This window comes from Cololabis saira, chromosome 19 (assembly GCF_033807715.1).
Source record: "Cololabis saira isolate AMF1-May2022 chromosome 19, fColSai1.1, whole genome shotgun sequence".
NCBI classification, from domain to species: domain Eukaryota; kingdom Metazoa; phylum Chordata; class Actinopteri; order Beloniformes; family Belonidae; genus Cololabis; species Cololabis saira.
In genome coordinates, this window is record NC_084605.1 from 30,344,330 (window position 1) to 30,360,547 (window position 16,218).

Consider the following 16,218-nt stretch of genomic DNA (forward strand, 5'->3'; position numbering starts at 1 on the left):
GCAAATATTACTCAAAAGCCAATGATTCCATATATTTATTCAAACACAAAACTGTAATTACATAGAGACACACATGCAGATGCACCAAAACATTAAATCAAATGCAAAATACAAATAGTTTACAAAACTGTACATTAATAAGAGGAAGAACTGGTGATCACCAGGTGTGTGCAACGGCATCTCAATTATCTGAGTCAGAGACCGGGACAAGACCACCAAAAGGTGTTCTCCAGACCGGTCTGGAGAACTACACCTCGAGTTCTCGCTGGGAAAAAGTGTCCAAGATCACAGCAGACACACGATTCGATTGGCAGGTTTCCCCCCGGAGCTCAGATACCTTGTAAATAAATGATAAACATTTGTGAAGACACATATTTCAGTGGTTACTGTGTGTGTCTGCAGGTGCTTAACGAGGCCGTGGGAGCCATGATGTACCACACCATCACCCTGACCCGGGAGGACCTGGAGAAGTTCAAGGCTCTACGCATCATCATCCGCATCGGCAGCGGATACGACAACATCGACATCAAGGCGGCCGGAGAGCTGGGTACGTGGAGCGCACTGCGCCGGCTCACGCCCGATGGGCGACCCGTGCTGTAGCGCTGCATGTACCACAGGATGCAGAAGAATGTACTGTATTTTCTGGACTATAAGCCGCACCTGCATATAAACTGCACCCGCTCGATTTTTTAAAAAAACAATTAAAAAAAAGACATACAAGCCGCATCCGCTCTATTTAAAAAAAAAAAGAAGATATTTCAGCCGCAGATATTTATGTTGTTAGATTAGATATTTACTACATGTACAGAAGGATTTTGAACTGTAAATGATGTACATGTTTGTACCTAAATAGATCCTTTCCTAACAGTGTCTTTTAACACGGCAGCAACTTTGCTGATTAAAACGGGACAGAACCAAGAGAAAATAACCGGTATTTATTTATTTATTTATCTGTTTGAAATCTGCTTCTACTTCTATCTGCCAAAGAAGAAGTAGCGTATTCTTCTTTGCATTTATTTTGTCTTAGTTTGGATTCTAATTGCGGTTAGAGCGCCCCGAGCGGTGGAAGAAAAATACACAGAATAGCTGCACCTTTGTATAAGCCGCATGTAGGGCTGGGCGATTTTGGACAAAAATAAAATCCTGATTTTTTTTTCTCTGAAAACCCGATTTTCGATTTTGATTTTTTTGGTAAAACTACAAAAGACAATGGAATAAATTGTTTCAAATATTTTATCTTTATTTTTAAAGAAAAACAGCAAACAAATTTCCCTATTGGGAATGAAGTGCAATTGAAAGATACTGTAAATCCTCCTTGAGTTTAGTAAATTGACAACATTTACAATGTTCTTGACCAAATAAACATGACTAGACGAGCTCTGTCTGTAATGCAGCCAGCTGCAAAAAAGGAAAATCGATTTTCCGATTTTCCTGTTTTTAACATCGTCCTGATTAATAAATCCGATTTAGATTTAAAATCGATTTATTGCACAGCCCTAGCCGCATGGTTGAAAACCTATGAAAAAAGTAGCGGCTTATAGTCCAGAAAATCCGGTAGTTGTTCCCGGGTGTTGAATGAGAGCTTTTCTGCAGCAGCTCTTGTGATGGTTTACTGCGCTGCTTCAACATGGACCTCATCCCCTTCTGTATCGATTTGCTGATAGTAAACATCTGTTTCCTTGCCTTTTTCATGGTTTGTTTGTCCGTCAGTGACATACGCCACCTCGGGCACCGGTGGTTTCAGCAGCTCTCCAGGGGACGATTCATCATATGATTGAATTGTGGCGTTTGGAAATTTGTACTGATCATCCAAAGAAGGCGCTGCAGTTAGATGTAAAAATAAGACACTGCTGTTGGTGCTTGTTTCCATTAAAGGTTGGGAGGGGGGGGGGGGGGCTGCTTCAGGCTGCTTGTTTACGCTTCCCTTGTATGGATTTTTTGAGAGTGTATGAAGCTGAATTTAAGAGGCAGATGAACCGCGGCGACCCCACTGCGAGCCAGGACGCTTCAAAGCGGCGTCAGAGTGAGAGACGAGCTGAGGGGGAAGAGAAAGTTGGGCTTCCTCTCTGAACCGCCACCCGGCCTCGTATCAGGCTGGTGGCTCAAACGGCTCCTCCAGCCCGACAAAGCTGCCATTTCCCTGCCAATACGAGATACGGCGTCTAACCGCCACCCACTCACCGAGAGCACTCTGCCTTTGTACCGCGCGAGTCAAAAAGCTATCGGGCCTGGAAGAAGCCGGCGCAGATATGACAGCTCTTCTCCGGGAGAAGAAAAGGGGCCATTGATTGGGCAGGTTGTTTTTTTTTTTTTTTTTGGTCCAGAGACGACTGCGCTGCTGCTCTGAGATACAGAGTGGGATGAGGACATTAGTGGAGACCAAGGGTGCTTAAAATATGTTGTGTAGCTGCAGGGAAGGCAAGGTAAAAGCACAAAGTTAGAGCTTCCAGCTGCCTGGAGGGAACCACACTGTCTTGACAGAAAGCACCTCGATGATTATTATGATATGATTGTGGTAATATTAAAAACTATCCTTTAAAAATGACCTGATGGCGGATTAGTTTTGGTTTTACCAGAGCCGACTGGGAGATTTGCGAGGCCCTGTGCGAAATGGCCGGGGGAGGCCCTCGCGAAATTTTGGGGTTTTTCGGGTCGGATTGGGTGTCTATATGCGCAATTTTAACTCTCCAATTATCAAAATACTGGATACCTTCCCCTGCCTCATCATCATCTCGAGTGCCTCGACGGGGGGCCCCGCGGCTGCTTGAGACCCGGTCAGATCTGTCATTTTTGTAACAAATTTATCTAACGAGGCTTTCAGAGATGCATTAAACTCTTCCATTTTCTTTAGTTTTTTTCTTTTTTCATCCCCTGATGGAAATTTCCTGAATTTATATTGTTCTCTCGACATTGTGTGACAGTTTGTTCCAACTCCACCCGTCTGGATCAGAGCAGCTTGTGTCTGCGGTTGGTCTGACGCAGTTGTATTGAACAACAGACACGCGCATCATTGCACATATATTTATATATTATATATTGATATGCACAGACTAGTACACATTTAGGTCTGTAATGGAACGTGACTGTTGATATTTATAAGGGAAAAAACGAAAAAAAAAAATTTTGAAAAAAAAACGACCCATAGCGCGAGGCCCCGTGCGGTCGCACGGTTTGCACACCCCTTGCAGCGGCCCTGGGTTTTACCTTATTTTTTTAATCTGTTACAGTCTCGAAATACAAAAGTGGACTTATATCAACAAGTTAATTGAATATGAAATATTCTGCCTTCTTTGAATATCTCCAGCTGGCTTTTTAGAGCTTCAGCTCATACTGTAATTAAGCGTGCTCTGAAAGAGCGAGCGCAATATAGATCACAGTATTGATTCAGTCATTAGGCAGATTAATCCCAGATTAATTCTTTACTGTTCTGGTTTTTCCTCCAGGCATCGCCGTGTGCAACATTCCCTCCGCAGCCGTGGAGGAGACGGCCGACTCCACGCTGTGCCACGTCCTCAACCTGTACCGGCGAAACACCTGGCTGTACCAGGCTCTCCGGGAGGGCACGCGGGTCCAGAGCGTGGAGCAGATCCGCGAGGTGGCGTCCGGAGCCGCCCGCATCCGCGGGGAAACCCTCGGCCTCATCGGCTTCGGTGAGTATTGGGCTCCTCTTGTTTTCACCCTCCGGTCTGAACGTTGACCTTCTTTCTCTATCTTTTTTTATTTGTTTTGTTTATTGCTTCTGCTGCCTCGTCCCCCCCCCCCCTTTGGTGTTTTCATATCCTCCCTCCGCTCAATGGGCCTTCTGTTTCCCTGCTCCGATAAGGTTATTTTCCTCCCATTGCCCGTCCCACAGATTATCTCAAGGTTGTCTGTTTGGCCTCCCTCCGGGCCGACTTCCTCCCTCCGCCGCGCCGTTCTCACATCCCAGCGCTCTGGCGCTCGCCACCCTAGCTTCTTATTTTCTCTTCTCATGTTGTCGACTCTCCGTCTCTGTTATTGTCCCGCCCTGCCGTCGGGAGGACCGGCTCCTTCCTCGTCGGTGTGTGTGTGTGTGTTTCCCTCGCAGCACCTGCACCGCTGCTGATTGTGTTTGTGTGTTTGTGCGTCACCCTGCCCTGTCTCGACATGGCCGGGCTGGCAGATGCTCGGCCTTCTCACCAGCCTCTTCCAGAGCGCTGCTGCCTTATCTCTGTGTTCTCACACACACACGCACACACACACACATGAACTCCCGGTCTCCCTACAGGTCCCTTACATCTGCCCAGACCCACGACAGCTGGCCCTGGCAATCAAACCTCCTCCTCTTCCTCCTAATCTCTCCTTTCTGTTTTTCTACTGGTCATTTTTGGCTCAAACCATCTCCAAAACAACGTCTTTTGTCAGTGGGAGGTTGGAAAGAGCCTCGAAATGTGTGTTTGCTAGGCTTGCCACACACACACACACGCAGACTAAAAACAACCCTTAGGAGCTCTTCAAGTATCAAGAAGAAATGCTGCTCTTGCTTGATCTGGTCAAACTGAGTTGGAGTTTTGGCTTAGAGCCATTTATAATCAATAGTTTTAGCCAGCAGGCTCTCGGTAAAAAACATTTCTAGTTTGAAGTACAAAAACATAAAAACCTGTTTATCCCGGCACTAAATGCAACAGATGAGTTCCTCACAGATGCACATCCACATGTGGTGGACTGATGCAGTGAACAGGTTAGGAAACGTGCGTTTGACTGCTGTCAGTTTGGATTCAGTTACGTTTCAGTCATCCTCACTTTTTCTGTGTGGGGAAAAAAATGGAATGACACAAATAAGAAGTCGACGAGAAAGAGTCGAGGGGAAGCTACCGGAGATGCGGGGGGGGCATTTCCGTGGGCGGCACACCCCCTGGCCTTTGCTCTGGCAAGATAAAACTCTAACAGTCTTCCAGCATCTGATTGTTAATCCCCTCCAAATTACACTTTCCATCAAATTTTCAACAATCCTGCAGGCAGAGCCGTTTGAGGATTTTGTAATCCTGATTTCAGCACCTTCTCCATCAGTTAATTAATCATGTTGTCTCGCAGCTTCAAGACGATCAGGTGTGTTTTAACCTGGAAACACGGCAAACAAAAGCCTGAATCGCTGTCTCCAGCTGCGTTCAAAACCACCAACAAGTTGATTCTTGTGGGTTTTTTTTATGTTTTTTTTACTGAAATCAGAATTTAAAAGGATAGATCATTTACTAAATGCAATAAAACCTGCCAAGATGACTAAAAACATGAGTAAAAGTCCAAGAGGCTTGAGCTTTTATGCAGTTGAGGCGTGTAGAGAAGAGGGAGCTCCCGGGCCTGAGCGCCGGAGCGCCGGCCGCGACACTCCATCACAAAGAGAGGACCTCGAGAGCGTAAGGGACCTTATCGATTCTCTTCACTAGCAACAGCATCCAAATCTCCATCACTCTCTTCCTCGGCTGCAGCTGCAGAGCAGCAACAGTCCATCCAGCCAACGGAGTCACGAGGCGCAGGGAGACGCTGATTATGTACTCCAGAATCAGCGGCTGATTCACTGTCTGTCGCCTCACGCTGCTCTCCTCCTCCTGGGGGATCAGTTCTGCATCCGCATGTTTCCCTCAAACCATTTTCTATGTCGTATATAGTTGGCAAATATTAGACATCCTCAAATAACTGCAAAAAAAAAACAGTTTTCATGCTTGAGAGGTTGCCATATTCAGGGAGTAAATGATGAGTACAAATCACTTAATGGACCTGTGCCTTTAATGCGCTCCTCACTTTTCATTTTCCTCTTTATTCCTATTTATTTATTGCTAATTTTCTCAAAACCTGAATATTTTTTCTTTCATACATATACATGGATCGCAATGTGCTTTTAAAAAAAAAAATATATTATTATACATACCGTTTGTTTTATGTTTGTGCATGTTTGAGACAAATAAAAATCAAATCAAATCCAAGCCGAGTATATAAACGGGTCAAAGCTGCTCCGGGCCCCTCTGTGGGATTGACGCGTAACCCTGTACTGCCGTGTGTCCCCAGGTCGCTCGGGCCAGGCGGTCGCCGTGAGGGCCAAAGTGTTCGGCTTCAACGTCATCTTCTACGACCCGTACCTGCAGGACGGCCTGGAGCGCTCGCTGGGCGTCCAGCGGGTCTACACCCTGCAGGACCTGCTCTACCAGAGCGACTGCGTGTCCCTGCACTGCAACCTGAACGAACACAACCACCACCTCATCAACGACTTCACCATCAAACAGGTGCGTCAGCCGGGGCCGTGACCACAGGTGTCAAGTAACAAAGTACAAATACTTCGTTACCTTACTTAAGTAGAAATTTTGGTTATCTATACTTCACTGGAGTAATTATTTTTCAGACGACTCCTTACATTTTCACGCAATTATCTGTACTTTTTACTCCTTACATTTTAAAAACAGCCTCGTTACTCTATTTCATTTTGGCCTTTAAAAAAAAACTATCCAGTTAAATTGCTCCATCCAGATAGAGTGAATTTGGTTGTGGTTGTTTCAGATGTTCTTGTCCAGTTTTGTTCTTACATCCGTTCCCTCAGATTCCTGCAACTAAACTTGGATGTACATTCCAATAAAGGTTAGGATAAATGATAACATGCCTCTGAAGTTTGACTTTTTGCACCATTACAATACTTATAGGCAACTAGTCATCATATCTTCTGCTCTCTGAAACACATGTTAATGCTCAATAGTACACATATATGGTTCTTTAATATATTTGCATTATACTAAGATGCATTCATTTTCAATGGCTTTTGTCCTTAATGGCTTTTTTCCCCCTTACATTACTTTTACTTTTATACTTTAAGTAGTTTTGAAAGCAGTACTTTTATACTTGAGTAAAAAACTTGAGTTGATACTTCAACTTCTACAGGAATATTTTTAAACTCTAGTATCTATACTTCTACCTGAGTAATGAATGTGAATACACCTCTGTCCGTGACCTCTCCAGAGCTCGCTGCGCTGCTCAACAGCAGGCGTGTCTGCACGTTACCAGCTCTGCAGCTTAAGCTGGACACAAATTCATTCCTTTGCTCCGTCAAATGCAATTATCGCCGGCCCCCGGCTACGGCAAATATATCGACTAGGCTGCTCAGCGGGAGGGTTTTCTGGGAGCGCTGCGAGAGGAAAAAAGTGCTGCTCTGAGTCAATAAGTGCCCCTCCCAGCCTCCGCCTGTGGCGCCCCCTGCAGGGACGACGGGGAACTGCAGCCACTGGAGACGACTCTCCCTCCAGACGAGCATCGCCTCACGCCGCTCGTCTCCGCCGCGCCCGTCACGCACACACACACTCCCGAGATCGTGAGAGTTTGAGTGTGCGAGCAGATAAAAGGAGTGGGTGTAGGGTAACAGCCTAACCTAGTTAACTGTGTCTTTTCCGCGGCTTATGATTCTCAGCTGCCTCTTTAAGTGTGGCGGCGGAAGAACACTTTTCTGTCTTTCCCTTTCAAAATGTTGGCAGTGGCTCTCAGCCTCTAAAGTGGAAATGTATGTGTGTATGTGTTTGTGTATTTTTTTTCTTTGTCTGTGCGTGTGTCAAAAAAGCCAAGGCCTAATAAAAGACTGCCTGCCAGTGTAAAGGCTTTTCATGCCCCAGGATTTCAGCTTTTGTCAAGATTAAGGGATTACTTTCCTCTGAGCATATTCATTTGATTTTTTTTTTCCCCCCCTTCCTCCCTCACACACTTTTGTTATGCCTTTTCTTTTTTTTTTGAGCCACAAACAGCAAAGGATGGTGGCGCCGCCTCATCTTTCAGCTCATCCTTCATCTCATCTCGGTTTCCGGATAAAGACGGCTCCCTTTTTCCACATAAGACAGTATTTTTTTTTCCCAGGTTGCTCGATCTTTCAGGTGTCAGATGTGACAAAGATGTCATAGTTCTCATGTAATGTGTTTTAAAACCCCAGATGCAGAGAACCAATCCAGATTGATCCTCTGCTTTTGATAGAATAAAATAATCCGACTGCCGAGGCCGCAGATGACTATCTGCAGCCGCGTTGACTCGTCTGTGTGCTTTTCTTTTGTGTGTGTGTTGCAGATGCGTCAGGGTGCGTTCCTGGTCAACACGGCGCGGGGAGGGCTGGTGGACGAGAAGGCTCTGGCCCAGGCGCTGAAGGAGGGCAGGATACGCGGAGCCGCCTTGGACGTCCATGAAACGGAGCCCTTCACGTAGGTGCACACGTGCAGAATCCCCGTTAAGTCCCGCAGAGCGAGCCGTGAGCAGACAGACACGGATGTGTGCGTGGGGAGGGAAGGAAAGCTGTTAATTACAGAGGGAACCGGCTGAAGAGGAGGCGGTGAACAGCACAGGACTTAATGGCACCTGGTGCTCCTCTGAAAAGCCCCGGCAGGTAATCCGACCGGGGGGGAGAGCCGGAACCCCCTCCCCCCTCCCCCCCGAGGCCTGCAAGCACGACTGCTCAGCAACTTTAGGACTTAACAGGAAACAATGTCTTTAATGAGAGTTGCATTTATCTGAAATCAACTATTTTAAAAAAAAATGCACATTTCAACCCTTCATAATGTAACTATAATATATTTTTACTCAGTAAAGTCTTTTGCACGTAACTGAGAACTGAACAGTTTAAGGTTGTGCACGACTCATGATTTTGACGATGTCCTTTAAGCTCTACATTTTACACAATTTGTTATATCAATGGAAGATTGGTAAGCTTACATTCCTTAATTCATTAATTACATTAAGTTAATAACTTGCTATAATCAATTTAATTAATTGCTTGGAAAATGTATTCACGAGTGCAGGGGGAAAAAAAATGAAAAATGTGGTTTTAGCAGTATTACATTTATTGGTTTTCTTCTTTTCCTTCTATAATATAATTCATTTCCTCTGTTTTACAGAGTAATGTGTTTTTATGCAGGATGAAAAATGAATCGGCCTGAAAATATGTATGGATTATTCCCTTGCTTGCTTCCCATCGATTAAGCTGTGTAGTTGTGTTCTCTCGTGCTCGGCTCTGAGCACCGAGCTGTTCCTGACCACAAGGTGAACTGGGTGCTTTTTTTAAAGGTAGGGTAAGCGATTCTCTGCGATTTCAGACCCAAAATGACTGACGTCATTCACCATCTCCTGATCATCCACTAGCTTCCCATCTTGTGAGAACAAAAAAAAAGTTGTTTTCATTCACATTCCTGGCTCGTAAACCCTGAGACCATCACTATCATTGCTTTGTTAAACTATTTTCTCGGGGAACATTGGAAGAAAGAAGTAGGGAAGAACTAACTTTTAAGCTTGTTTTGACGTTTTGCTCAAGTATCAGCAGATGTGATGTCATCCAGAAATCGCTTACCGTGCCTTTAAGAGCCCCATTTGGCGTTTGGGAGGGTAACTGGTGCTGATGAAGAAGTCTGATGGCTTCTATCTCGTTGGATGCTGAGCTGATTGGCTGCTCTGAAACTGAAACTGAGCTTGATGAACCTGGCTCTGCAAACCCAGTACATCAGCCAGTACGTCCCAGTAACTTGACATGGGTCTGGTACGCCGCCGAGTCGCTGCACACGCAGAGCCAGGAACCTGCCTTTTAAAGATGAAGGAGGAAAAGGGAGCGGCGGTTTGCACTAATGTGTTTACGTGAGAGGAAGGAGTCGGGGAAGAATGGATTTTTGGAGGAGCGGGGGGATGACAGTGGCATTTGTGAAGAACAGGATGTGTTTTGTGCCTTTGGCCATGATTCCACACAATATTCATGAAAATGAGGAACAAAGATTTACTTTTAAGATGAAGTGGCCCCGAACAAAGTGACAGTGTTGTGTAATGTTGAGGTTTTCACTTACGCAGAGCTTGTTTTCCTTCTCAAGTTCCACATTGCTTATTTGAGAAAATTACCATAATTTGTATTTACTTCTTCTTATAATAGTGTTTTCCTCTGTTGCAGTTTTGCTCAGGGCCCGCTGAAAGACGCCCCGAACCTGATCTGCACGCCGCACACGGCCTGGTACAGCGAGCAGGCGTCCCTGGAGATGAGGGAGGCGGCCGCCACCGAGATCCGAAGAGCCATCACCGGTACGCCGTCGCTCATGAACGCCGTCGGTGCCACATCATAAATACTCCTCTTCCTGCCGTCCAGGCTGACCTGTTGCGCAGCTTTCTTCCCCAGATGTCACATTTCCACTTCAATAGGCCCTCGGCAGCCTTTATTAAATCTGGACCCCTTAATAGATGTCATCATTAGCTCCCCGGCAGCGAGCGCTCGCCGAGCGCCGGCCGCTCACCAAACATCCACACTCTCAAACCATCTCCATTTGCATTTTGTGTATCCAAGCCCGATATGTTTGTCAGTCTGAACTCATTAGGGCTTTGGCACCGTCTGGCCGGCCGTCCCTGGTAACAAGTTGCTGCTCTTTAGCGTCTCTGATTTATGTGGGTGTGCTGCCCCTCTCTCAACGGTGTGTGTGTGTTTAATTACAGGCCGTATCCCTGACAGCCTACGAAACTGCGTCAACAAAGAGTTCTTCGTCACCACGGCACCATGGGCAGTCATGGATCAGCCAGGCGTTCACCCTGAGCTCAACGGCGCCGCCTACAGGTAAGAGGGGGGAATGGGAAGGAGCAGCAAACATGATCATGATTAAACCAGTGGGTTCATTGCTGTGCTGTTAGACTAACAAAGAAGATTATTTGTATTTTCCTTGAGAGTCACTACCATATAGTTTTAAAATACAACCCGAAATCAAGAAAAATGTTATAGGGAGAACAAAAACTTTATTTCATTAGGTAGAAGCTTTAAGGAGGCGTCATTTCAAGCCAGTGATGTCAAGACTTGATCCATGGAAAGTCCTTGAGGAACAAATGCGGGCAGATGATCTCCACTTTATTAACGAATCATTAGGTGTGTTGCCATGACGCACAGATTTATACAAAACCAGATATTGAAAAAGAAATCCTGTAATGGAAACGGCACTAATAATAAAATACTGAAATAAACCTTTTTTGTTTTTCGTTGTTTTGAAGAGAAGTGTCGCAAAACAGCGTTCAATGGAAACGCCAGCCCCCCCCCCCGCAGCACTGCCTTTATCCAACTTTCAGAGATTCGATTTTCTTTTGCGACTATTGAAATGTTAAAGAATAAACTGTGTTCCTCAAAGAAATATTGGAAGAAACTTGCTTTTTTTTTTTTCTTCCCTATGGTGCACAAATGATTAAAGGAATGTGGAGGAATTTCAGTGAGTAAGTGAGGAAACCTAAGTTGGACACCTGCGATCTCTGATCCCTCGGATGGCACGGGACCAAGAACGTTCATCAGTGGCTGAGGAAAGCAATTACTTTGAAATGTTTGGTACTCAAAAGCATCTGTTTGCGTTTGAAGTCACTTCCAGCTCATCATCTCTGACATGACTCAACGCCGTCGCTGCTCATCAACTCGTTATTACACCAGTCTCAAAAACACACCTTGTGAAAGAGAGTTACAGTGGATTAGAGTGGTTGACTCCGCCCACTAAATCCAGCCGCTAACGGAGCTGCACAAGGTTTTAAAACTGACCTCATCTCCGGGGTAATTTGGCCGAAGGATGTAACAGACATTTTATTTAGCTCTCAAAAAATTGTGGCAACTTTAAAAACGGGAAAAAAAAGGCATATCTTCATATCTTCCCAACTTTTTCTGATTTGGGGTTGTATAATAAAGACGATATCTTCCTCAGAGGAGTAGTGACTAACAAAGCCCCCGCCCCGTCTGTGGTAGACGTAGAAACGAGAGTGTCCTCTGTGTCCCGTTCTGGGTCTTTCTTCTCAGCATGTCCACCTCCATGTTCTTCTTTCACGCAGCCAAGCTCTTCCGGCCGTAACGACCGGCGTCCCCCAAGACAAAATTAATGCCTAGATCAGGAGCAGGTAAATACCCGGGCCTGGGTCAGACCTCTCCCCTGAGCCCGGCCCATGTGTGTCCCCCTCCCCTATAGCCCCCCCACCCACCCCAGCACCCGCCTGTTTGACTGAATTCACACTGGGACTGGATGCTGCTGAATGTGGGTTTGAGTTTTTACCAGTAAGCATGAAAACAAAGCCAGTTTCACGACGGCCTCATGCTTCGTGGTTTCCCCCTCTTTTGGGTTTTTGGGCCAACTTCTTTCTGACTGAATGTCTCTGACCTCCACCGTCCCTTTTCCCCTCTGGTTGATGAGTTTTATTGGAGTTGTTTTTCCCCCCTAACACACTTTTCCTTGTAAAAGAAAATCTCAGGAATTAAATCAGGAGCTGAAAATCTGCTTTTTCTTTGCATTTGTTAGGGTTTCAAGAAGCATAAACATAATCAAATTGCAACATTTTTATGCTGAATTAGTTACATTATGATTTTAAAAACATTTTTTTTTTTAATTAAAGACAAGCAAATGTAAATTTTTCCTTTTTTTCCTCCTTTTAATGCCACTGTGAGCAAGATTTTTGATTTATGACCTGTTTTCTTAAGCAGTCAGGCATGAATGAAAAAGTGATGGTAGATGCAGCAAACAACCTAAAAGTATTTTATTTATATTTGTTCATCTTTTTCTTTGTTCAGTTAACTGTTCAGTAGGGGTGTAACAATATGTCGTGCCACGAAATTTCACGATACAAAAACGTCACAATACGTGTCGTGGAGGTGACAAACTGTATCGTGATATTGGGTTATTAATATTAATCTATTGTGTTGACTAGTAACGCGCATCCGACCGCGGCCGCACCTCGACCCGCGGACCAAAATCTTACTCCGCTCAGAAGAAACTAGTACCGTTTTGCGGTCCCGATCACGGGACTCTGTGTAGAGTTAAGCCTTACCTTATTAAATTAAACCTTTTTCGGGTGGTGAGTAGGATAAACACGGGGACAACTTCTGCTGAGTTCCAGTGTACTTTAATGTCCGCTCAACAGTGTAGGATTTCAGAACATCAACACAGCACCTAGTGCTGTATCACTCCGCCCAATCTAAAACAGACTAATCACTACAGATAAACTGACTAGTGTCATTATAGTCCCTGATTTACAGAATATATTTATAAAATAATGAACCCTGAATTACCAAAATAACCTTAACAAAAATAAATCTCCTCTTACACTTATAAGGTGAGCATGAATCAATCTTTTTTATGATGTAAAATTGTATGTATTTACTTTTATTTTATTTGTTACATTTCTGGAAAAGAAAAAAGTCAAATCATACATGAGAAACTATTCAGTTTGTGGCAAAATATTTGTACTTGTATGAAACTGAAGATGCATAATGCAAATCTGACATTTACTTTTAGTTCAGTTTGAGGAAAATGGTTGGCCTGGCTTTCTCTTTAAAACTTAAACAGTTATAAAGCATTACAAACTAACAATAGGGAAAACGCACAGCATTGTTTTGTATTTTGTGTCTTTCAAATAAGACATTTTTTTCTAGTCATATGTTCCTCATTCAAGGTTGTTAAAAAGATACTGCTATAATATTGTATCGTTATCGTGACCTCAATATCGTGTATCGTATCATGAGATTAGTGTATCGTTACACCCCTACTGTTCAGCAAACAGGTTAAAATACTGACAATGTTCCTGACAATGTTCCTGACAAAGTTCCTGAGGTGGTTAAAAAAAAAAAAAAAAGACGCCCTAGTCCTCCTGCAGGGAGCCGTTTGTTGTTCCCGGGTGTTTCCACAAACGTGTCTCTGACCTCTGACCCTGGCCGTCCCCAGATACCCGCCGGGCGTGGTGGGAGTGGCTCCGGGCGGCATCCCGGGGGCGTTAGAGGGCATGGTGCCCGGTGGGGTGCCCATCGCCCACACCCTGCCCTCCGGTACGCACCCCTCCCAGGCCCCGTCTCCCAACCAGCCCTCCAAACACGGCGAGACCAGAGAGCACCTCACCGAGCAATAGCAGCAGACGGGACATCTCCTCTGACCCGCCGGCGCTCACAACCAACCCAACCGCACCGCAACCGACCAACTGGGACCAAGAGACTGTTAAACAACACGAAGCGGCTGCCTGTTAGATCAGCCAGCACACGGGAACAAGAGAGGTGTTTCCCGGGGGAATTTGTACTTTTATTGTTTTAGTTTTTACTCTGTCTCTCTGGGTTCAGTACCAACTTTACTCTTTGATGGGTTTTTTTTTTTTTTTTTTTTTTTTGGTTTTTGTTTTTCTTTTGGGACATGCCTATTATTGTGGACACGAGAGTCCAGTGTTTTTAGTGCTCCAGGATACCCGACGAGACTCTGTCCAGCCCAACTTGTACACCTCAGAGCTCATGGGAAACGTAGGCCCCGCGTCGACACACCGAGGGGAAGCGCAAGAGGGAGAAAAAAAGAAAGAAAAACCTTGGGCATCATGCGCTACTGGACCTCATTACCTCTCCCACCCCCTTCCTGATCCTCCCCACCTCTCCCACCCTCCTTATGTAACAAGTGTGTGTTGTTTAGCCCTCCCCCTTCCCCCCCATTACGCCTCAGAAGAGAATTATTTTTCTTTCTATCATCAGTGCGAATGATTAAAAATGGATTATCGACTTCTATATATATTTATCATTCGTCAAATAAACAAACGATTGCTCATCAGTTCTAGTAATCTAGAGTGGGGTTTAACCCTTTCCTTGCAGCTGCAGTGACAGACTTCCACCACTAGAGGTCGCTTAACACTAAACATTCACTGTGTTCATGTGACTGCAGCCAACTTTATAAGTTATATGAACCAAGAGGGCAGCCGCCGCTGGCTGACTGTTAACTTTTATTTTCGGTCACCGAGAGCTACTGGCGTGTGACTGAGCTGCGAAGGAGAACATATCAGCCACTGTAACAGGATAAGGAGGCTGACGTGATGACAGCAGCGACCGACTCCCTCACATCTATGAGCACATTTCCACGGTGACCGCAGGAAAGGGTTAAAGCAGACTTCATTTCTTAATGACTCAGGAAAACACTTTTTTGCAGATATGGTTTTTCCCATGAATTTTGTCTTTGAAAAAAGAAAAAAAAAAAAAGAAGCTAAGACTGATCCGGTTAGTCTGAGTATTTTCTCTCCATCTTCTCCATTGTGGTATTTTTCTATACAAAGGCGCATCAGACGTTTTTTGGTGTTTAAAAAGAGTTTTGAGGAGTCCTGTTAGATTTGTATTGCCTAGTTAAATGTTCCTATAACCATAGTCCTATGTGATCCACCCTTCTCTTCACTCCTTATGATTTCTTTGTTCTATTGAAGGCCAGGTTCTGCAGGGGGCGGGGGGGCGTCCTGTACTCAGTGAGAGCAATAGCTGAACTCCTATTTAGTGTCCCAACAATAGCATAAGAGGCAGCCAGCAGTATGTTTTTGTTTTTAGTGTGAGTATTTGTATTTGTTTCTTGTACAAGGTGGACATTTAGCATTCAGTGCAGTTCAAATAAAACTGATTCTGAGAACTAGTTGTCTGTACCGACTGATTGACTATCAGCTGCTGGTCCTGCATGTTTCATTCTGTGACTGAGACTCTCCGGGAGGTGTGGCAGAGCCCTCGATTATTCACACTGGAAGGCACGGCTTTGTGTTTGGGAGGTAAGTCGAGAAATATGTAGATGTATTGAAAATGATGACCTTGTGGAGCCCATTACTGCCCGAGTCACGCGTCTCCGGAGTCGCGGTTTGCCGATCCCGTTCGCTTTGTCGTCGCGGTCTGATGAAGCGGCTGAATAAAAGCCCCGAAGCATCACGTCCGCATCACTAGGCTGGACAGTCGTCTCATCTGACCACAGCGCTGATGACCAGGGGCTCGGTTTTTTTTGTTCAGGTGAGCTTTGGTGTCCTTGTTTTGGGGATGCGGTGTCCATGGCGACCAGCTTTGTGCAGCATCTGCTCCGAGACATCGATACCAAAACCGGTCGTATTCTCTGGGTTGGCTCTGGCGGGGATCTACAAGACTTACTCTGATTTTATAACCACTCTTACCAGGAAAAGGTCCCTTCTCTTTCTACACTGTATTTTTTTTTCCGTGTGGAACTAATCCAGATCCTTCACCTCGACCCTGGTGGGCTTTCAATGTGCAACTAGAGTAGAAAACTTCATGAATGATGAAATACATCATAAGATTACATTTTTACAAGCCATTTACAGCCAACAAGGAGATGAGTACTGTGCTCTTTGTATGCAAGCGGGGTAAAGTTTGAAATTTCTTAAATGTTATCACTTTTCTATGAGGTGGGATTAAAAATAAACATGTTCATAAACCTCTCATCTTTAAAGACAGACCTGCTTCTCCCACAGCTTATTGTATATGAT

General features: G+C 44.9%; 1 protein-coding gene across 10 annotated transcripts in view; it reads left to right on the forward strand.

The window, feature by feature from the left end:
- The window catches only part of LOC133419747 (C-terminal-binding protein 2), a 131,502-nt gene extending 116,134 nt beyond the window's left edge, over nt 1–15,368 (forward strand). For 9 of the 10 annotated variants that reach the window (XM_061709155.1, XM_061709157.1, XM_061709156.1 and 6 more), the window contains 7 exons: nt 403–547; nt 3,444–3,650; nt 6,022–6,236; nt 8,047–8,177; nt 9,902–10,029; nt 10,435–10,552; nt 13,671–15,368. In XM_061709155.1, coding sequence (XP_061565139.1) covers nt 403–547; nt 3,444–3,650; nt 6,022–6,236; nt 8,047–8,177; nt 9,902–10,029; nt 10,435–10,552; nt 13,671–13,851 — 1,125 coding nt within the window. In that variant the 3' untranslated portion in view covers nt 13,852–15,368. Of the gene's footprint in view, nt 1–402; nt 548–3,443; nt 3,651–6,021; nt 6,237–8,046; nt 8,178–9,901; nt 10,030–10,434; nt 10,553–11,790; nt 11,857–13,670 lie in introns of all 10 variants that reach the window. The other variant, XM_061709154.1, reaches the window with a different exon arrangement.
- Nucleotides 15,369–16,218: the final 850 nt, after the last annotated feature.